The sequence below is a fragment of the Pongo pygmaeus genome, chromosome 1 (assembly GCF_028885625.2).
Source record: "Pongo pygmaeus isolate AG05252 chromosome 1, NHGRI_mPonPyg2-v2.0_pri, whole genome shotgun sequence".
In the NCBI taxonomy this organism is placed as follows: Eukaryota; Metazoa; Chordata; class Mammalia; order Primates; family Hominidae; genus Pongo; species Pongo pygmaeus.
This window is the reverse complement of record NC_072373.2, coordinates 66145277-66167060: the sequence shown is the minus strand read 5'-3', so window position 1 is coordinate 66167060 and position 21784 is coordinate 66145277. Positions and strand designations below refer to the sequence as shown.

General features: G+C 38.8%; 2 protein-coding genes across 5 annotated transcripts in view; one reads left to right on the top strand and one right to left on the bottom strand.

Moving 5' to 3' along the window:
- Positions 1-3684: 3684 nt before the first annotated feature.
- Positions 3685-13471, bottom strand: ARPC5 (actin related protein 2/3 complex subunit 5). Its single transcript, XM_054443372.2, has 4 exons — positions 13136-13471; positions 10695-10767; positions 8081-8257; positions 3685-5084 (listed from the first exon to the last, which is right to left on the bottom strand). The coding sequence occupies exons 1-4, from the start codon at positions 13276-13278 to the stop codon at positions 5022-5024; spliced, it is 456 nt and encodes a 151-aa protein (XP_054299347.1). The 5' UTR covers positions 13279-13471; the 3' UTR covers positions 3685-5021.
- Positions 13472-13665: 194 nt separating this feature from the next.
- Positions 13666-21784, top strand: part of RGL1 (ral guanine nucleotide dissociation stimulator like 1) — a 305456-nt gene continuing 297337 nt past the window's right edge. The window contains exon 1 of one of the 4 annotated variants that reach the window (XM_054443341.2): positions 13666-14120. The gene's annotated coding sequence lies outside the window, so the exon portion shown is untranslated. The remainder of the gene's footprint in view (positions 14121-21784) is intronic. The other 3 variants (XM_054443321.2, XM_054443311.2, XM_054443346.2) reach the window with 3 other exon arrangements.

Genomic DNA, 21784 nt, shown 5'->3' with positions numbered 1-21784 from the left:
TTGACAGAATTAGAAAAATCTACATATAAAGTCAAGGAAGGTGATATAAATTCACGGATATAATTAATTGTTATCTTTAAGGAAAACAAGGGGTATTGGGTCACATCTCTGCTCTTAGGTGATGCCACAGAATGATGAGCAGTTCATATAAACTCCCATGGTGCCACTGTTAGCCAGATATGAGCTGAGATTCTGTCCCTCAGCCACTTTCTCTGGTGACTTCTGGCAAAGCTAAACACTATAGGGGCTGCACGTGGTACTCATGGTGGCTCTGATTTCCACCTAAGGCTGATAAATTCCCTTCTTAACTGTCCACATTGAAGTGAATTGAAATTCTTTGTGACTAAACTTGATTGGCTCTAGGGTATTTGAACCCAAGAATTATTTTACTCTTTGTATAGTTCTCAATTTGTACTTCTGATGTGTTGCCCTATTCAGGTACCCTAAGAACTGTGTATAAGTTAAGGATTTCTTAGGTGACTTGGCTCGTTCAATGTTACGCAACCAAGAGATATTTGTTGAACATCAACTATGCCAAGTGAATGTGGGGATGAGTAAGCGCCAGCTACTATGACTTCAGGGGGCCCATATAGTCTAGCAGCAAGGTCAAGAGGATGTGTCTTGCAGAGCAGGAGCTAACTGCTAGGCTGGAAAATAGGGGAGTTTTAGAATGCTTTGAAATTCAGGTGGGTCATACACTACTCAATTTGTGTTTCATGTGGTGTGGATTCTAGGGAACTGTTTCAGAGAGAAATAAGAGATGTAAACATAGATAATTTATGTTTATTACTCTTACACACTCAAGTAACAGAAATGATAAAGGAAAACAGAAATGTTAAAGTGAATGCTGTGTCCCATGTTGCTTGTGGTTGGATCATCAATGTGGTGAAGTAGCACCACCTTGAGGCAGATGACATGCTGTACCTCTGTGGGCTTCCCGGGCCTCCTCCATATCTGGAATCGTACAAGAGGCACCTGCACAGAACATTTTCACATTGGGGTTTTCACATATTGTACTAGTGACACTGGGGTGAGGGGGAGAGGGAGTGGGGCAGAGGTCCCACAGCAGGAATATGGACAGAAGCAGCCTTGTTTAAGGGCACTCGGTTCTACAGAGGCCGTTGGTCTGTTTCTTAATTGGGTGTGTTTTTCAATTATTTTGGTGCTTTTAAAATATTTTGTCTGTAAGGGGATGTTAGTTGTAAATCTAAAGGAAAAATCGTGTGTCTAAAAATTAATCAATCTGGCTGGGCGCGGTGGCTTATGCCTGTAATCCCAGCGCTTTGGGAGGCTGAGGAGGGTGGATCACCTGAGGTCAGGAGTTCAAGACCAGCCTGGGCAACATGGTGAAACCCCGTCTCTACTAAAAATACAAAAATCAGCTGGGCACGGTGACGCGTGCCTGTAATCCGAGCTACTCAGGAGGCTGAGGCAGGAGAATCGCTTGAGACTGGGAGGTGGAGGTTGCAGTGAGCCGAGATTGTGCCATTGCACTCCAGCCTGAGCAACAGAGCAAGACTCCATCTCAAAAAAAACAAAAAAAATTAATTTTCCTTTTTTTTTTTTTTTTACCTTTATACGTGGGCTGAAACTAAGTGATCATCAATGTCTATTTCAGCTAACAAAACATTATGATTTCCTATAATTTGACTTTCTTGACTCTATCACGGAGATAGTTTCTGATCCTGTGAATAATTCGCACCATCTAGAATTCTATGTTAAAAACATTAAAACTGCGGCCGGGCGTGGTGGCTCACGCATGTAATCCCAGCACTTTGGGAGGCCGAGGCGGGCGTATCACGAGGTGAGGAGATCGAGACCACCCTGGCTAATACAGTGAAACCCCGTCTCTACTAAAAATACAAAAAATTAGCTGGGCGTGGTGGCGGGTGCCTGTAGTCCCAGCTACTTGGGGGGCTGAGGCAGGAGAATGGCATGAACCCAGGAGGCAGAGCTTGGAGTGAGCCGAGATCGCGCCACTGCACTCCAGCCTGGGCGACAGAGCGAGATTCCGTCTCAAAAAAACAAAACAAAACAAAAAAACCATTAAAACTGCAAGAACAGTGACTATTAAACCCACTTTTAACTTTCTCTTTCTACTCTGTTCATTTCACTTGGACCGTTTGTCCTTTCTGCCCCTCCAAAGGATTAGTTCAAATTAATGTCTCACTTTAACTACTCTGATCCACCCTAATTTTGTTGTTCTCCCAACATTGACTAACTGCATTTACAGTCAAATGCTAAATTGTATGACGTTAATTTTCTTTTTTTTTTTTTTGTATGACATAATTTTCAAGTGCTTAACCTTACTTCCCAATGAGGCTGACAGCAAACTGGTGAACAAGATTCAGACCTTATTCTTCTGTTATGTCCTCATGATCCTGAGATCCACAGGAAATGCTTTAAAAAGAATTTGTACCATCTACACATTGATTTCACCCATGTTCATGTCCTTAAAATATCATCATACTTGTCATCAAGTATGACTGTTACCTAAATGGTGCTGTTACCCAATGACCAAGAAGGGGTATGTTTTCCATTTCTTCCCTTTTGTAAAATGGCAAAAAAGAAACCAAATAATAAAACCACTGAGATTAGAGGAGAATGGGAGGTAAACAACTACTTTTGTGCTAAAAGTGTCCTATGGCATTTATATATATTTTTCCACAATTAATCCTATTCCCAACTCTTTTCACCAAGGATAGTATTGTGTCACGGTTACTATACCCTGGGCTGACATTTAGTCAGGAGGCAACAGTTGAACCAGTTGTTTCCAGCTGGTATCCATTTTGACTCGGTCTCTATATTATACTACTTGTTAAATATTTTTATTATCTCCCCTCAGTAAAGCTGATAGACTGGCAGATTCTAAATATACCCACCCATTCGTGTGCACAGATATGAACTCCAGAATTTTTCCAAACACTTCAGTTATGAAAGTGATGTTACGAAGGATTTTATGAAAAAGCATTCAGTATCATTTGATTTTAAAGTTTGTAATTGGTTATGCTATACCTACTTGACTGCCTCTAATACCTATTGGCTAAGGCACAGTGGCATGTGCCTGTAGTTCCAGCTATTCGGGAGGCTGAGGCAGGACTGCTTGAAGCTAGGAGTTTGAGGCCTCAGTGCACTATGATCACACCTGTGAACAGCCACTGCACTCCAGCCTGGGCAGCATAGCAAGTCCCCATCTCTAAGTAATATTTAAAAATAATACCTATTGCTTAGCTTATCTTCACCCATAGGACCCTGAATTGCCTGGAAGTGTTTTAAAGTGGGAATATAGTCAGGTGAAGATCGAAAGCAAACAGAAGTTGCTGTGAGTAGGTAAGTACAAGAAATAGATTTGAGGTGTAAGAAAGAGAATTTTGGAGGCTGGGAATGAATGACTGCAGCTGCTAGGCTACTCTGCACTTTCTAGTCTAGGTCTTTGGGCAGTGATACTACATACAGGTATTCAGCTGCCATCCAGAGGGCTATGGAATCACTCCAAAGGCTTCAGTAGTGCTCTGACATCATTCATGACTCTCTTCTCTATCATCTTATATCTATATAAAGTAGTCTTATAAAAACTCTACCAAACTGTTCTTGTTAAGAGTACGGTACTTGGTGGTAGAAGCAGAAAACCTTTCCTCTTAATTAACCATACATTCGTAATTGTTAAAGTCAGAGAAAAATAAATTATTCAACACTGACATTTTATTTTCTGAAGTTTTATCATTTTTACAAAACAAAACAAAATGAAACAAAAAGCAGGTATCAAAAACAGCAAAGAGTTTATAGAATTTCTGTACCAGTTTGCACATAAGTCAATGATTACAAAACTGGTGTCCAATGTAAATACTAAGCACAAGCTGACTTCCCTCTTGGTCAGGTGGTTTGTTTTAGAGCTACTCGATATTTATAACTTTTTATAAGCACCGGTCATTTTTTGAGAACTGATTTGGTTTGTCCAACAAAGTAAACAATTTTTTGCTGTGTGGCAGTTTCTTTTTTTAAAAAACACTGAGCTAAAACACAGAATGTGTATTTGTTTGGATCTGAACCAAACCTTTTGAGATCCCAATTACCCTGAAGAACACTGAAGACATTTATGGGGCATATTAAATGGTATCTTAAATACTAGTTGTATACCTCATAATGTCTAAGGCAGCTATTATATTTCTAAAGAAAGTAGCATTTCATTCAGAGGCTGCCCAGAGTTTAAATTACACCATAGTTTTTCTTTCTTTCTGCAAATCATTCTTTCTGATTTGCAGTTTTTTCTAAACAGAGCCATATTATTGGAACAAAAGTTTGATGTTCATGCCCAACAAGCTCTGATATTTTATGGATACATTTGTATAGAGCAAGACTTCTTGCTCTGAACCCTGGGTGACCACAAATAAATTGAGAGGCCATGATTATTGGATGCTGAGAGAAAGTAGCATACTTAAACCCACAGTACAGATAATCAGGAGGCAAGCAAAAACAAAGCTATAACTTGGTAGTGGTATTCACCCACCACTTATTCCAAAAACATATTTTGCTTAAATAAGGGAAACATGGTCCAGTTTTGCAATGTTAATAGCTGCCAGTCTCTCATATTTTTTATAAATATCATTTCCTGACTAGCAATGAGCTAGGAAACTGGCCTCAAATTCTGACCAAATCTCTCAGTATTAGTTAAAAATAATACAAAACAAAACAAAACAAAACAAAAAACCAGCCAATAGGGGTTAAAAGTTGCACAATTAAACTTGAATGTAAATTATACTATATACAGATTGGTATAAACATCACTGAAATGGTTTTGAAAGGATGAAACACTTCTATTTTAACACAATTTCTTCTATATTATCCCAATTTTCATTAAAGGACAACTGATATGTAATTTTTTTCTTTACAGATATGAAAAAGCAAGAAGGCAAAGCTGAGAGAAACAGATGCTACCCACAGGGCAGCGGTGGCATTTGGTTGTTTTGGTCTTTGTACCAGCAATTCCCACTCCCGAGGCAGATAATCCACTTCCTGCCAGACTACACAGTTTTTCTTGCAGTCAAGACACGAACAATGGACCCTACTCCTCCAGCAGCAAGTGCCTAAAAACAAACCAAGATGTAAATGTTGACAGAATAATAAAAGGTCAATTCTCATATTTAGTAAAACATTTCTCTTAAAGAAGGAAAAGGCATGGCTATAGACCCTGAGTTTATTAGTTAACAAATAATAAATTCTTGAGCACCAATTACGCACCAGGTACTGTTCTTGGCACTGGGGTTACAGTAATAAACAAAACCTTGAAAGTCCCTGCCCTCATGAGCTTACATTCTAGTGAGATACTAGTTTACCTTCTAGTACATTAATTCTAAATAATGTTTTAAAAAATCTGCGGCATAGGCCGGGCGCAGTGGCTTACGCCTGTAATCCCAGCACTTTGGGAGGCTGAGGTGGGCGGATCACGAGGTCAGGAGATCGAGACCATCCTGGCTAACATGGTGAAACCTCGTCTCTACTACAAATACAAAAAATTAGCCGGGCGTGGTGGCGGGCGCCTGTAGTCCCAGCCACTCGGGAGGCTGAGGCAGGACAATGGTGTGAACCCGGGAGGCGGAGCTTGCAGTGAGCCGAGATTGCGACACTGCACTCCAGCCTGGGCGACAGAGCAAGACTCTGTCTCAAAAAAAAAAAAAAAAAAAAAAAAAGTATCTGCAGCATAGTGTTCCTGCTCAAAACAGGTGGACATTCTGCATTTCTCATTCTCACCACACAGTCAGGAGAAAATTCAAACTGGGATCAACCATCCCAACTTCCACTTCAATTAGTCAGCCTTTGTCAGATTTTTTTCTCCCAAAGAAAGAAGGTATTGTTTAATAGCTAAGAACTTAGAAACTTTAACTCTGACTCTAATTTGAAAAATAGAGAGTAATGATCAAGTATTAGGAATCTGAGCTCTGGTTTCTTTCTGTTCAAAAAATATTTATGGAATACCTTTGTATACTGAGTACTGTGCTAGATGCTGGGGATACAAAAGTGAACAAATACAGCATTTTCTGGTCTAGCATGAGGAGACAGACATATAAACAGGTAATTTTAATCTAATGTATGAAATGAGAGTTGTGCTTCAGGTGCTATTAAAGCACCAGGGAGAGGTTTATACCCAGATTAACAGTATAGAGGAATGTTTCAGCTAAGGCTTCATGGAGGAAATGACACATTAAAAGAATGAGTAGGTGACAGGCTAACACCAGAAAATCATGAGCAAATGTATGGAGGTGTGAAACGATATGGTGCACTCAGGAAAAAGGTGGCATTGCTATAGCCTGAGGGGAAGAATGACATGGAAGATGAAGCTAGACTTGGGAACTCTGACTTTATCCTGCAGGTGACTGACAAGGGCAATTTTGATTTTAAAGATATCATTCCGATGGCTGGGTGGAGAACAGATTTGAAGGAGGCAAAACTGTTAACTGGGAAACCAGTCAGGAAGCTATGGCAACAGACTGGGAGAGATGCTGTGAACAGCTGCATTAGATACACTTGAACAGATAGATTTCAGAAATACTTCGAAGATTGGTAAAAACTGGTGACTGACATTTGGAAGAAATGAAGACTTCACAGATGCTTCAGTCTCCTCAGCTACAAAAGAGGAATAATAGCAAGCATTTCCCTCCGTTTTTATGAGGATTAAATGAGTTAATATTTATAAAGTCCTTTGAAGAATACATGGAATATAATAAGTAATCAATGTTCACTGCAATCTTGAGGCTATACTAGAACTACGCTGCTTGGGTTTTAAAGCTGGCTCTTCATCTGTAAATCGAGGATGATAAAGATATTTATATACTTCACAGCGTTGTTGTAAAGGTTAAATAAAACATTAATAGTATGGTGTCTGGCAACAGAAAGTGTTCCATGAATAGGGTGCCATATAAATTACTATCCAAATTGGTACATTTTAAAGTAAAAGGGGGAACTATTTATAGTTATGATGGGACAACAGGCATAAACTGGGGCTATCCTGGGAAAATTGTGAGGAATGGTTACCCTATCCATAAATGTTAGTTCTTTTTGATAGTGTATGAGGGATAAAGTGACTTGACCAAGGCTAAACAACAAGTTTTACTATGTACTTTTTTCTTATGTTTGTGTTTTCACTCAGATACACTTCACTCAATATTTTTATGACTGGTTCTATTTACATGTTATCCAGTTTTTTACCCAAAGCTCAAAATCACTTATACTCTTTTGACAGATGATGTACCAGCATCTACTTACATTGCAAAATATATGTATGAAAATAGAAAAACATGATTTAAGAATTCTTGATTCTCCAAACCCCTAATTCTTTAAAAAAGCTGTAAAATATCTAACACAAGATTTGCCATTTTAACCATCTTTAAGTGTAAAATCCATTGGCATTAATTATATTCACAATGTACTGTAGCCATCACCACTATCTGTTTCCAAAACTTTTTTACCACTCCAAGCAGGAACTCTGTACCCATTAAGCACTAACTCCCTATTCCTTGCTTTCCCTACTTCCTGGTAACCTCTAAGGACTTTCTGTCCCTTTGTGTTTGCCTATCCTAGATTATTTCATATAAGTAAAATTATAAAATATTAGTTCTTTTGTGTTTGGCTCATTTCACTTGGTATGTTTTCAAGGTTTACACATGTTATAGCATGTGTCAGAATGTCATTCCTTTTAATGGCTGAATCATATTCCATTCTATGTATGTACCACAATTTAGCTGTTCATCTGTTATGATCCTTGTGTTGTTTTCACCTTTTGGTCACTGTGAAAGAATTCTTGATTTGTATTGTTTATTTTCTTTTACAAAGTTTTGATTTAATTCAGAGTTCAAGATTATGTTTAATTACTAATAATCATTGTTGAATAAACACAAGTGTTAGAATCAGAATCTCTTAAGACCAAGGCTAGTAAACATAAATATGAACTATCATTTTCATGCATTTTATTTGTAATAACAAAAATGTACAACCAATCAAAATGGTTACTTAGGTGAGGGAGGTTGTCACTGTCATTCCCTATTATAAAAGAACCAGTCATATAGATTTATAATTCATAACTTACCTTTTCATGCCATTGCAGTAACATAGCACTGCTATTGTCAGAGGGGCTCTCAAATCCTTTATAAATGTACTTCATTAGGAGATCCACACCATTCTTGTCCAGAGATTGAACTGCCTTTTCTATATCATTAGCTTTAAAAGAGATGAGCACCTTCAAGACAATGCTGCCTGCCCGGTCCTGGTGGGTAAATAAATAACAGAACATTTAGACATATCTGTATGAGGAGGGTTTAGAATTTCAGAAAGTCTACACTAAGAAGGTGACATTTGAGTAAGGACCTGAAGGACGTGAAAGAAGAAGGCTTGGGATAACTGAGGAAAGTGTTTCAGACAGAGGAAAGAACAGTGCTATTAGTGTATGTTCAGTGTGTTCCAGGAATAGAAAAAAACCCAATGTGGTTGGAGTGGATTGGTGGGAGAAAAGCACGTGAGTAAGTCAGAGGTTATGGGAGGACAGATCGTGTAAGGCCTACAGGCATTGTAAGGAGTTTGGCTTTTACTGAGAGAAATGAGAAGACACTGGAAGGTTTTAAGAGCAGTGCCATAATCTGACTCACATTTTAACAGGATCGCTTTGGCATCTATGTTACAGAGAATACGCTGTGGGAGTAGGGGATAAGGTAGAAGCAGGGAGAGCAATTAGGAGGCAATTGCAATAACACAGGCTGAATGGGTAAGCATAGTAGCAGTGGAGGTGGTAAGAAACTAGACAGACTACTGACATAATTGAAGGCAAAGCCGAGAGGATTTGCTAACAGATCAATGTGATAATTTAACGATTTATTAAAACAACATTTAAATTTATGTCTTGATCTTAAAAAAATATCCCAACAAAACGGCTGGGTGTGGTGGCTCACAGCTGTAATCCCAGCACTTTGGGAGGCCTAGATGGGCAGATCACCTGAGGTCAGGAGTTCGAGACCAGCCTGGCTAAAATGGTAAAACCCCGTCTCTACTAAAAATACAGAAATTATCTGGGCATGGTGGTGTGTGCCTGTGATCCCAGCTACTCGGGAGGGTGAGGCAGGAGGATGGCTTAAACCTGGGAGGCGGAGGGTGCAGTGAGTTGCGATTGCGCCATTGCACTCCAACCTGGGTGACACAGTGAGACTCTGTCTCAAAAAAAAAAAAAAATTCCCAACAAAACAAGGAAGCAGATTTGCAGTTCCACCTTGAATTATCCTTCAGAAGTAATTTTTTCTTAAAAACTTTCTTTTATTTAAAAATTTCAATAAACCAAGCTGTCTTATAAGAAAATTGACTGTAATTTATATGAATTGACTGTAGATATGAAATATAGTGATGTTCATTAATAATGATCTTTTTTCTTTGGCAAAAGCCTGCTTCAAAAGCAGTTATTTTCTTACCCATCCAGCCAAGCAAAGGAAACACTTAACTGACCTTTTCAACAATTCATTTCTCCTTCCATTCAACACAAAGTGATACCTCCAGCATTCCTACTGGTCAGGATTTCACATAATGTTTCTACCACCTATTGTTATCTTTGGTTTGAAGACTGCAATTACCAGATTTAGAAAATTATCTTTGCATCCAGGGTAAAAATGAAATTTCAACGACATTCTTTACAACTTGTAAAAACCAAAGAAATTTTTCCCCAATAAAAAATTATGTTACCTAGATAATTATTATGCATTTACCTAAGTTATTACTTACTACTATTCAATTGAGATTCTTGAAGCTCCTAGGATGTATGAATAGCTATGGACAACGGGGTTGATGCTATGGGCATCATTTTAAATAAGTATGTAAATAGGTTAAGAATTAGTAAAAGACTGCAGAGAATGTAAGTTGCACAACTGTTCCGAAGGGCAATTTGGCAATACTACATGTACCAAAAGCCTTAAAAAAAAGTGCGTTCTTTGATCCAGTAATTCACTGCTAGCAATTTACTCAAAGAGAACAATTAAAAATTTACCAAAAAATATTGATTTCAGTGGTTTACAATAGGAAAAAAAAATCAGTCTAAATATATAACAAAAGATTAGTTATGTATACACTGCAGCTTATCCATATGCAACTGTTAAAAATGCTATAAACTTATTGCGAAGGAAAGCTCATGTACATTGCATACAGCTGAAAAAGTATGTTATAAAATTTCATTCTTAAAAAACAAAAGGGAACTCTGTAACAATATAGCAAGGCCCCAAAGTAGTAACTGTTATCTCTGGGTGCTGGGACCACAAACCACTATCTTTTTAACCTTCCCATATGTCTGAGCTTTCTATAATAAATATTTAGTATTTGTATGGTTTTAAAAAATCTTTAAAAAGCAATTACAATCTGTTTATTTTTGTAAAGGTTTAACTTATTTTTCAAACCTTTGCTCAAATTCAGCCTGAGTGGTCTCCTCTAAAAACACACACAAATGATTTCACTATCGTTTGAACTTACTGTGTCTTACCATGCAGCATTATCATAACTACATTACAGGGCTATTTTTTCACGTGAAATTTTTACCTATCAAACTACATTATAAACTCTTCTATGTCAAAGATAGCAAACAGTTAAAATATTGATTTTTTTTTTGCAACTGCAGAGGATTTTACTAAGAATAAGGTATCAGCAGAGATCACTGTGTTGTAGTTGCGACTCACCTTCACTGCCTGACTCTTGGTGTTGATAGGGGGGTTCTTTAGAGCTGCCTGTAGGGCAGCTGTCATGTTTCCTGTGATGGAAGTTAAGGGTGTAGCAGCAAAGGATGGCCCCCAGGAAAGCATTATAACCACTGGTTCTTATGACTTGATTTACATATAAAAAGAAAATTATTTTGGTCACCATGTTCAATACTGGAAATTCAATGTGTTGGTTTCCAGGATGTTAATCAAAGGCAAAATATCAAAAGCAAAATAGAACATTAGACTTTTTTTTAATAAAGCAAAGACTGTTTCACTCTTGGTTCTAACTATCAAATGAACACCTTGATAGTCTTTCATCTCCCAGTGAGACACATATGCAAACATTACCTAGAGTGGTGTTAAAGAAATCCTAAAATATATATCAGAATGATTAGTCCCCCAAATGAAATAACCTATTATCAAACAAAATATGTCTTTTCCTGTGATTCTAATTGAAAAAATAAACACCAAGCTTTTACTAGAACTATATTCTATATTATCTGAAATGCTGGTAGAACATGCTGGCAGATTAGCAATCTGAATGATACACATTAGCAGTCTCTCAATATTGATGAAAAGAGGCATCACAGAAGATGTAATATTTCATATGTCCCTTAGGTGGCAGCTTAATTTTTTGCTTTAGATATTTTCTCTCATATTTCACAAAGGTTATTCAAACTGTGTTAGACCATACCTATTAAATTCAGGCTCTCTTTGAAAGCACTAGTGAGTTAGCAAGCATGAGAAACAGAAGGCCAATCAGACTGTCAGAATGTACAGACATTCCCCTAAAAGGAAAACCACAGAGTTCACTTGTTCCTCCATCTCTAGTACCCCACCACTAGGGCTGTCTTTCCTGGCTGTATGTAAGGGTAAGAAGAGACAGTATCTTTATATTTTAAGATGAACTGATCAAAAAGCAGATCCACTGATATGGATACAGCAGTACCATTTAAGAGTCACCACAAATTACCTGAAATACACTGGGGTTTCATAAAACACCATCTATCCATCACAAATAATGTTTTTAGGAAGCATGTTCACCATTTATCTTCTGAAGAAAAAGTTCTTACACACACAAAATCTCTGGTTGACAAGCTGTTATTTTCAAGGCTGCAGGGATTTCTAGAGAAGCATGCCTTATGTAGATTAGCTCATTTTTTATGACTCCAAGCACTTAAGTATTTAAATAATGCAAAAGAGCAACAGCTAATTAATTGTGAAAGTTGTGGCAAAGGACTATGTATATATTGATAAATGTCTAATGCTCTATTTAGGTGCCTTTAAAAAAGGATATTGTTGCCATTAAATATTTTCACTCTCATATTTCCCCAATATAACAGGACATTGTTGAGAGTCTTCCTTATGAATACACCCAAGAATAATTAGAAATGCATACAAATCCAGTGTCTGAGATTTTCTAAAACTACAGCTTCGGTTTTTTGCAACATTTACATTTTTCTAAAAAAGATGTAATGCAAATGCGAAGTCAAAGTTATGAATATTCAAATATGCAAAAACAGAAACCGGGAACTGACAGCCATATTTTAACTAAAATGGAAACAATTTTAGGATTACAAAAATGATTCTGCTTTATACAAATGACTCATCTTCTATCTTATTCATTGGGGTTTATTTTAAATATTTCCAAGGATTCTCCACACGCATTCCCCGTCGTTTTTCCTATTGTCCTTTTCTTAGCAGGTAAAAGGCTCCAAGCTTCCTTCTAGGAGTTTTGTATTTTTTGTATTCATTCCCCTCCCCCGGTTAACAAATTCTGTACAATGTATACTTTGCCAAATCCCCTTCTTCTTCTTTTCTTTTTCTTTTTTTTAAAAAAAGGCCAATGGGCTGAAAGCACATGGGCCCTCAATTTTCGAACCGTCCCATCTCCCCCCGCCCCCCGGTAAGGAATAAACTACCCTAACGCTACCAATAACAAAAATACAACAAAAAACAAAACCACTAAGGAAAGATGCACGTTCCCCACAATCAGAAATTTCCGGAGCTAATGTGACACCAGGAAATAGAGTTCTAGGAAGAAAAACTAAGGCGCTCGGCACCAGCCTTCCCCAACAGCCCGGGCCGCCTTCCCCAGCGCCGCGAGGGCGCGGCCGGCGGGACCAGTTCCCGAGGCAGGCAGGCACTCGGGTGCAACCTGAAGAATCTGGGGGCGTGTACGGCGCGCGGGGGAGGGCAGGCTTCCAAGAGTGGGACCCTCGCGTCTCCTGCCGACTGGGTAGGAAACGGGGGCTTCCCCCTGCCCTCTCAGAGCGGGCGACCCCAAAGAGACACGTTAAGCCGCAGGTTGAGAGGGCAGCTCCGCGCCGGTGCCCCGCGGATCCTGCAGGCTCCCGGGTCCCAGGAGAAGGGCGGGCTGGGCTGGGCTGGGGTGGGGAGGGCGGTGAATGCAAGGATATTGCCGCAGGCAGGAGTCCACCTCGCCCTCATCGGGCCCGGCCTGGCCGTCGCCCCCATCTTCTTCGTCCACGAACTTGTTCTCGTCATATTCATCCACGTCCACCTTCCGGAACCGGGCCGACGACACTGTGTTCTTCGACATCCCAATCCCGACCAGCGGCAAAGGCCTCTTCTCGGCGCTGCCTCTACCTCAGCAAGCCCAGCCCAGCAGCCCACTACCCGGCGCCTGATTCACTTCCCTCTTCCGCTCTGGGGCGTCGCCGGCTGCCGCGGCTCGGACGGTTCTGGGCCTGCGCGCCAGCTCCGTTTCTTCCTCCTCAGGTTCGCGCTCCCCTGGCGCCTCCCACGCTGCCCCCGCTCTTCCACGGAGAGCGCGCGCGAGGGAGGGAGCGCGCAGGACACAGCGCGCAGGCGCGGGCTCTCCGCAGGCAAGGGGCGGGGCTGGGCGAAAGAGGCGGGGGCGAGAGGGAGGGTCGAAAGGTGGACCGCGGGCAGAGGTAAGAAACGATTGGTCGTCCGATTGCGTCACGTGATTCTCGGTGGGGGGGTTCCCATAGAAACGCTTTTCTGCGGTCCAGTCTAGGGGGTCTGAGGTTGGCGGGGATGGGCAGCAGCGGCAGGTGGCGTTGGCTTTTGCTGCAGCCGTCAACGACCTGTCATCGGGGTCCTGCGTAAGGTCCAGCTGGCTGGGACTTGGCTGTGGGTGGGATGGACTGGCTGCTGGACCGAGTGCCCTGCGGTTGGTAGGAGTATGAGACGGAGTGATGCACACCCGGGCGCCCAGCATCGTTCTAATTGCCGGAGACATTGCCTCAGACTGTGCGCTGCTAGAGGCTGCGTTCCTGAGCAGGAAGCCCGTTTCCTGGGGTTGGAACTACCCTTCTTGGCCAGCGGGAAGTCCCCAAGGACGGAGTCGAAAGGTCAAATCTTATCTGTCAGTGCTGTGTGACAGCATCGCGACGGGACCTGCAGAACCTGAACTCGGTATCAAATCTATTGGGAGGGAGGGGAACGTGTCCGGGCAGGCGCTGGGGTCGGGTGGCAAAACTGGGGTGAATTTGTAGAATTTGGGAAAGGGTCGTTGACATCTTAAAATAGGTGGTCGTTTGGAGCAAGAATGCTCGAAAGGGGTGAGGGTAGGTTAGGCTCTCTAGTGCTGGGGGAAAACAAAATGTGTAAGGATTGGTGGAAACCAGACCTTTAAGATTTATATTATGACTTGAGATTTATATGATTCCATCTAGGCCAGATTTAAAAAAAAAATTGACATCCCCATTTCTGGAATGTAGGAGATAAAGGCACTAAGACGAAGGAAATGGTAGTTGTGCTGTGTGTATTACACTGAAGAACAAATATTTGCAGGATAAAATTAATTTGGACATTTGGCTGGACACTGCTCAGTATGGGTCCAGTTTAGTTGGACCTCGAGCAGAAGACTGGCTGTTGCCCTGTTGTGTACCACAATCTTTGGTTTCCAGTGCTGTGTTGAAAAGAGCACTGGGCTTAGAATCAGAAAACTCAGGCTTAAGTCTTGACTCTTCCACTCATAATGTTTGAATGAGACACGTCACTTAAAATTCTGTCTCAGATTCCTCATCACTGAAATGGAGCTAATAATGTGCACTTTACAAGATTGTTCTTAGGATTAAATATCACGAAAGTGTTTCCAAGCTCTAAAATTCCACATAAATGTAAAATGCATGTTACTTGTACCATTGGTTTTGGGACTAGTCTTATAAATTTCTTAATGATATATGGTGTTTTATCTCGTTCCTAGAAGAGATGGAAAGATTCTGAAGGGCAGAAACAGTTTTTCTTTTGTATCTTCCTTCCATCTGACAAAAAGCTAAGCATGCAGAAGGGACTCGATACATGCTTGATGAATGAATGAAATGTGAAAGATCGTACAGTTTGAGAATTATACTGAGAATAATAAATCAGAAGAGGGAGAGAGATCTCAAAATTAAATATTTGTTGGATATATACATGTAAATACATATGTCCAGTCTTCTTTAAGTTCAAAAAAATACATATATACATGTGTGTATATTTATCTATGCAGTATATTATATATAAATAGAGAGTGGGAGAGAGACCTTGAGAATGGAATACATCCCTTTTTCTTGGGAAGAAGCAATGTGGTGTTTTTCTGTTCCCAATTAAACCACTCTTCTATAAGTATATCATTTAGGTGATAGAAGTAACATTGCTTTAAATTAACATTCAAGTTATGAACACATACACTGGTAAAAATTCTCTTAGGACTGCCTTAAGACAGCAAAGGAAAAATTTTTATCTGTTGGCAATATTTATTTTAAAAAGCCATATACCAAAGTATAAAATCATTACTATGGTGAATGGCATTATATAACTTAGAATAAAGATTCTACAATTTTTTTCTCAGTTTCAGTCTTTGCTAACTTTAGTAGATGCTAATCAGTATACTTTAGCTGTTAAAGGTGATTGTACTTTTTCTTCTTTTAAATCAAGATTTTGCTTTGAAGAGAAAATCGAACATTAGAGGCATTATTGACAGCAAATGGAAACAGGGATTCAAGAGCTAATACATCTCTTCTCTTACATTTCTATTCTTTTGTATTGCCTTATTTAGGAAATTTTTTATTTTCTTATTTGAGAACTATGAAAGAATCCCAGAGTAGAAATCAGCTTAAGGGAATAGTGAAAGAAATTTAAATAATCGATTGCTCAAGGGTATAATTATTTTGATTGCTCAGAATTTTGCTCTATATGTTTAATGTGTTAAATGTAATTAATTGCCAGCCAAATAATGCTCATTGCATTTAAGATTGAAAAATGTCCTTTTCTAATGCAGTATTTTTTATTGTCTCACAATGATCTAAGTGCCTAGTACATAATAGGTACTCAACGTGTTCCTAGCCAATGATTTAATGATCTGACAAGTTAATTTTGGACTAACATTCAGAGATTGAGTATTTTTTAGTGGGCACATAAATTACTTCTCTACCTTATTAGCTAGTTAAATCTTTATAAAGCTTTAGGGAAATTTTTGTGTGTATGTGGAGAAATCTGTCTTTAATTATCTTTTAATTAGAAAACTCATTATTTCACTTCCTTGCAAATTCTAAATTTTTAATGTTAATCATGATACTTAATTCATCTTAGATAATATTATTTTCCTTATTTTAATTTTTCAAATGAGTGCTTACCCTGATATAAAAGATTTATAAGGTTTTAAGACATTTTACTTGTTGTGCAAATAACCTGGTTTGGTTCAATACTGAAGCAGGACCGAATCTGAATTTTCTCAAGGTTAATGCTGTATATGTAGTTCCTTATTTTCTGTGATGATGCAAACAGCCAAGGATCTTTTCAGTTAGAAGGGACTTAGTAAGGCTATAATAGGTCTTTCTTTTCAGACATTTTAAACCAAGGATTCTAACATGTGCTTCTCTTCTCCAAACTTGCCACTAAATACTTAAACAACAAATAAAGACATTGAATCCTGGCTGGGCGTGGTGGCTCATGCCTGTAATCCCAGCACTTTGGGAAGCCAAGACGGGCAGATCACTTGAGGTGAGGAGTTCAAGACCAGCCTGGCCAACATGGTAAAACCCCATCGCTACCAAAAATACAAAAAATTAGCTGGGGGTGGTGGTGCACACCTGTAGTCCCAGTTACTTGGGAGGATGAGGTGGGAGAATTGCTTGAACCAAGGAGGCGGAGATGGCAGTGAGCTGAGATCGTGCCATTGCGCTCCAGCCTGGGCGACAGAGCAAGACACTTCATCTCAAAAAAAAAAAAAAAAAAAAAAAAGACATTGAATCCTGCAACGTGACATTATTTATTTTTATTATTTGAAATAGAAGTGCAAAATCAATGTTAATCAAATATGTAAAACATATTATAAATATAAATAAGTGAATTTCAGTTCTGGTAAGGATGCTTTAATACCAGGGTTCTCTGGCAACATAATTACTGAAATATAAAAAGATTTTTAGCATGTTGTCCATAGACTGTCTTATGATTTAATGCTCCTATGAATATCTACATTAACTGGTTCTGTGTTAAACTTTAAAACATGAACCTTCAGAATTTCATTTTTTCTTTGTTTCAAGTTTTTTCTTTACATAATTTTATGATTACACATTAAAGTGGAATAGACAGGGTGAACTCTGTACTGAAACTTATCAATTAAAAACCTGTAAGCCAAAAAAAAAAAAAAAATCAGGGAAAAAAATCTCTAAATACATTGAATTTATTTGGGAATTAGAAAAGAGGATTATAACCTGAGATGCACAGCTGTGGCAAGCTACATATGCATCAAAGAAGGGAGGATAAAGGGAAATATTTTTCTTTTTTTCTTTTTTTTTGAGACGGAGTCTCGCTCTGTCGCCAGGCTGGAGTGCAGTGGCACAATCTCAGCTCACTGCAAACTCCAGCTCCCTGGTTCAAGCATTCTCCTGCGTCAGCCTCCGAAGTAGCTGGGATTACAGGCGCACACCACCATGCCCAGCTAATTTTTATATTTTTAGTAGAGACGGGGTTTCACCATGTTGGCCAGGATGGTCTTGATCTCCTGACCTTGTCCGCCCGCCTCGGGCTCCCAAAGTGCTGGGATTACAGGTGTGAGCCACTGTGCCTGGCCAAAGGGAAACTTTTATTTGGCAAAAGGAGAAGTTCACATAAGCTGCTTGGAAACAGACATTGGTTTTGGATACTCAAAGTCAGAGTTGGTGCCATTTTAGAGGAAGAGATGCTGTTACTGGGCAGGTATTGTTTTGAGAGCATTTTATCTGAATTGCTGCAGTCCTACAGAATTTCTTATTTTAGAAAGTCCTTGAGACAGGACTTCCAAAAATGTCTTTTATCTCGTCCATGCAATCATGAACCCTACTCCTTTGTGCTCTCCTGGTTCTAGTTGTGTTTGACAAAAAGTGATTTCATCCTGGTATCTGCAACTTTCATAAACCTTTATTTATATATTAGTACTTTAAAGATTAAAAAAAATTGTAAATCTCTTGCCTCAGGAAAAAGATTTAGTGCCAAAGAATAAGTCTTATTTTTAAAATATTGTGAATGAGACTTGTTTCATTTGATTTTTTTAATGGCTTATGATGATATAAAATGAAAGCTATGGACTTTAAAACATATTTATCCTGTATTCTTTCTTAGCACTGGTGTATTTTATTAATGCTAACAGTCGTTTTAAGGTTGCATCTCTTATCACACTGTATAATATTTGAGGTAATGATAATTTACATCTTCTTTTCTAATATTTCTGTCACTTATTTTATCTTGTGTTTGCTAGAATTGTGAAAAGAGTGTTGAAAAATTGAGTGCTGGACTCTTCTGCTTTGTTCCTATTTCAATTTCTTTGGTATTTCACCAGTTGACATTATATTGACTTTCACTTTATGACTTTTAGAAATGACTGCTAAAATTATCAAATGCCTTTTATGGGGATCTAATGATAAAAATCATATAGTTTCTATCTTTGAATTTATGAGTGTAGTGAATATATATGTTTTTCTACACTGAAACATTCCCACATTTCTAGAATAAACTCTATTTGGTTGTGAAATATTACCATTTTAATTACTTGCTGGATTTGATTAGTTTATATTTTGTTTATATGGTTTCAGAATTTTTTTTAAAAAATTGCCACAACATCTCACTCTGTTGCCCAGGCTGGAGGGCAGTGGTATGATCTTGGCTTACTACAGCCTCGACCTCCCAGGCTCAAGCCATCCTCCCACCTCAGCCTACCAAGTAGCTGAGACCACAGGAGCACGCCACTACCCCTAGCTAATTTTTGTATTTTTTGTAGAGATGGTGTTTTGCTATGTTGCCCAGGCTGGTCTTGAATTCCTGAGCACAAGCAATCTGCCAGCCTCGGCCTCTCACAGTGCTAGGATTATAGGTGTGAGGCACTGCGTGCTGCCTTTAAAAATTTTGTTTTGTAGATATGGTGTCTCCCTATGTTGCCCAGGCTGATCTTCAACTCCTGGCCTCAAGCGATTCTCCCGCCTTGGTCTCCCACATGATGAGATTACAGGCATGAGGCACCCCACCATACCTGTCCATAATTTCAGTTTTTAAGTAAGATTGGTCCATAGTTTTATTTATTTGTGCTATCTTTATCCAGTTTTGATATTAGTGTTAGCCTAACTTTGTAGATGAATTCAGATTTCAACCTTTTTTTCTATGCTCTGCAATCGTTTAAATGATGAAAAATTATCATGCTATTTGGTTTTTGAAAGTTACAGAGTGCGCTGCAAAACTACCTGGGCTTGCTGATACTTTTAGAGGTAGAACTTTGATTATTCTTTTCTTCTATGATTATTGATTTGTTTGATTTTCTTTCTCTTCTTGAATCAATTTTAGAATTTATGGTTTTTAGAAAATCATGCATCTCATCTAGATTGCCAATTTATTGGCAAGAAGTTGCACAAAATATTTTCTTATAATTATTTTAGTATCTTCCATGACCATGGACGTTTTTCTTTTTTCATTACCACTATTAACTCTTTAAGCAAAACATTGAAATCAACTTTTTCTTCCCCAACCTGATTATCACAAATTCTAGTAGCATATCTTTACTTCTTAAAGAAAATAAGAAGTCAACTATCTAAGACTCATAGGTTTGATAAAATTTGAAAGATCCTACAATCCTTATAATTTCCTACTGTTTATCCTTATCCTGTTCATATTTTATTAATAATAGCAACCACTTAATACGTTTATTGTGTGTCAGACACTTGGTAAATAAACTCTTTACTTGCATTATTTAATCCCCAGAGTAGCTCTATAGCCTAGAAATTAGTGTTCCCATTTTATGAATGAGTAAACTAAAGCTCAGAGAGGTTATGTAATTTGGCCAATGATATTCAATCAGCAAGTGGCAGAATGATGTGGGAACCGAGTCTGTCAGATTCTGGGGTTTGTGCATTTAATCACCACTCTCTACTTTCAGTATCTTTTTCATTATTCCAAATTATAATTCTTACTTTTTTCTAAAAATAAGTATATAACCAAGTATCAAAGGCCTAAATAAACCCATATAACAGCTTGAAATGAGCTGTAAATTGTGAACCTAAAAAAACCTTGTTATTGTAATGATTTTTCAAAGGATATTTGTTTTTTAGATATTTCCGTGAACTTTCCTTACCTTATCTCTGTATTTTGAGACTAGACATAGAGCCTGATTTCTAATATTTAGTCTTACAGAAAAGATGTCACTTTTTTTGTATTTAGAGAGACCAGTAGGTGTCAACTAGTAATTCAATTTTTAAAAAGATTATGATAAAATAGACATAGTAAAGTCACTATCTTAACCATTTTGAAGTGTACAATTAAGTAGTACTAAGCACATTGTTGTACAACTATTACCAACATCCATCTCCAGACCTCTTTTCATCTTACAAAATTAACTCCGTACCCATTAAACAATAACTCCCTGTTCCCTGCTCCCCAGCCCCTGGCAACCACCATTTTCTACTTACCACATGTAAGTGGAATCATGTGGTGTTTGCCTATTTTTGACCGGTTTATTTAACTTGGCATAATGTCCTCAAGGTTCATCCATGTTGTGGCACGTGAATGGATTTCCTTCCTTTTTAAAGCTGAATAATATTCCACTGTATGTATATACCACATTGTGGGTATCCATTCATCTGTCAATGAACATTTGGTTTGGTTCTACCTTTTGGCTATTGTGAATAATACTGCTATAAACATGGGTGTAGAAATATCTCTTTGAGGTCCTGTTTTATATTTATTTATTTATTTATTTATTCTGAGACGGGGTCTCACTCTGTTGCCAGACTGGAGTGCAGTGGTGCAATCTCGGCTCACTGCAACCTCCGCCTGCTGGGTTCAAGTGATTCTCCTGCCTCAGCCTCCCGAGTAGCTGGGACTACAGGCGCATGCCACCATGCCCGGCTAACTTTTTGTATTTTTAGTAGAGAAGGGGTTTCACCATGTTAGCCAGGATGGTCTTGATCTCCTGACCTCATGATCTGCCCACCTCGGCCTCCCAAAGTGCTGGGATTACAGGCGTGAGCCACCGTGCCCGGCCCGAGGTCCTGTTTTATAAAAAAAATTACTTTACTTTTTAAAATAGATTCAGGTTCTTGTTATGTTGCCCATGCTGGTCTTGTACTCCTGGGCTAAAACGATCCTTCCACCTCAGCCTCCCAAAGTGCTAGGATTACAGGCATGAACCACCGTGCTTGGCCAAGACCTTGTTTTTTATACCCAGAAGTGGAATTGCCTGATGATATATTAATTCTCTTTTTAATTTTTTGAGGAACCATTTGCACTTAATTTTAACTAAACAATGCAATAAAACAATGTTCCATTGCCTTGGGTCCCAGATTTAGTACATTTCTGAAAGTCAGGGACACCTAAGATAAGATAATCTTGGGATTTATGTTTGGCATGAGGTCCTGGGCAACAGGGGAGTTGGGGGGGTGGGCAAAGTTCTGGGATCTAGAACCTACTAAAGGTTTCCACCCTAGCCCACCCTGCCTACCTGGCTTCCATAGTTTAGAGGATGCCCATTGGTACTGTGGTTTGAGCAGAATGACAGAAAAGCTACAGGACAGGTCCTAAATAAATATGGATTCTTTCAGACTTTGTAGTGAATCTACATTGTTATTATTTAG

Excerpts from the sequence above, each read along its gene's own strand:
- ARPC5 (XM_054443372.2), bottom strand. The coding sequence starts at position 13,278 with ATGTCGAAGAACACAGTGTCGTCGGCCCGGTTCCGGAAGGTGGACGTG. Across the intron at positions 8,258-10,694 it reads CCAAGAGTCAGGCAGTGAAG|GACCGGGCAGGCAGCATTGT; the intron begins GTGAGTCGCAAC and ends TTTACCCACCAG. Across the intron at positions 5,085-8,080 it reads TACTGCAATGGCATGAAAAG|GCACTTGCTGCTGGAGGAGT; the intron begins GTAAGTTATGAA and ends GTTTGTTTTTAG.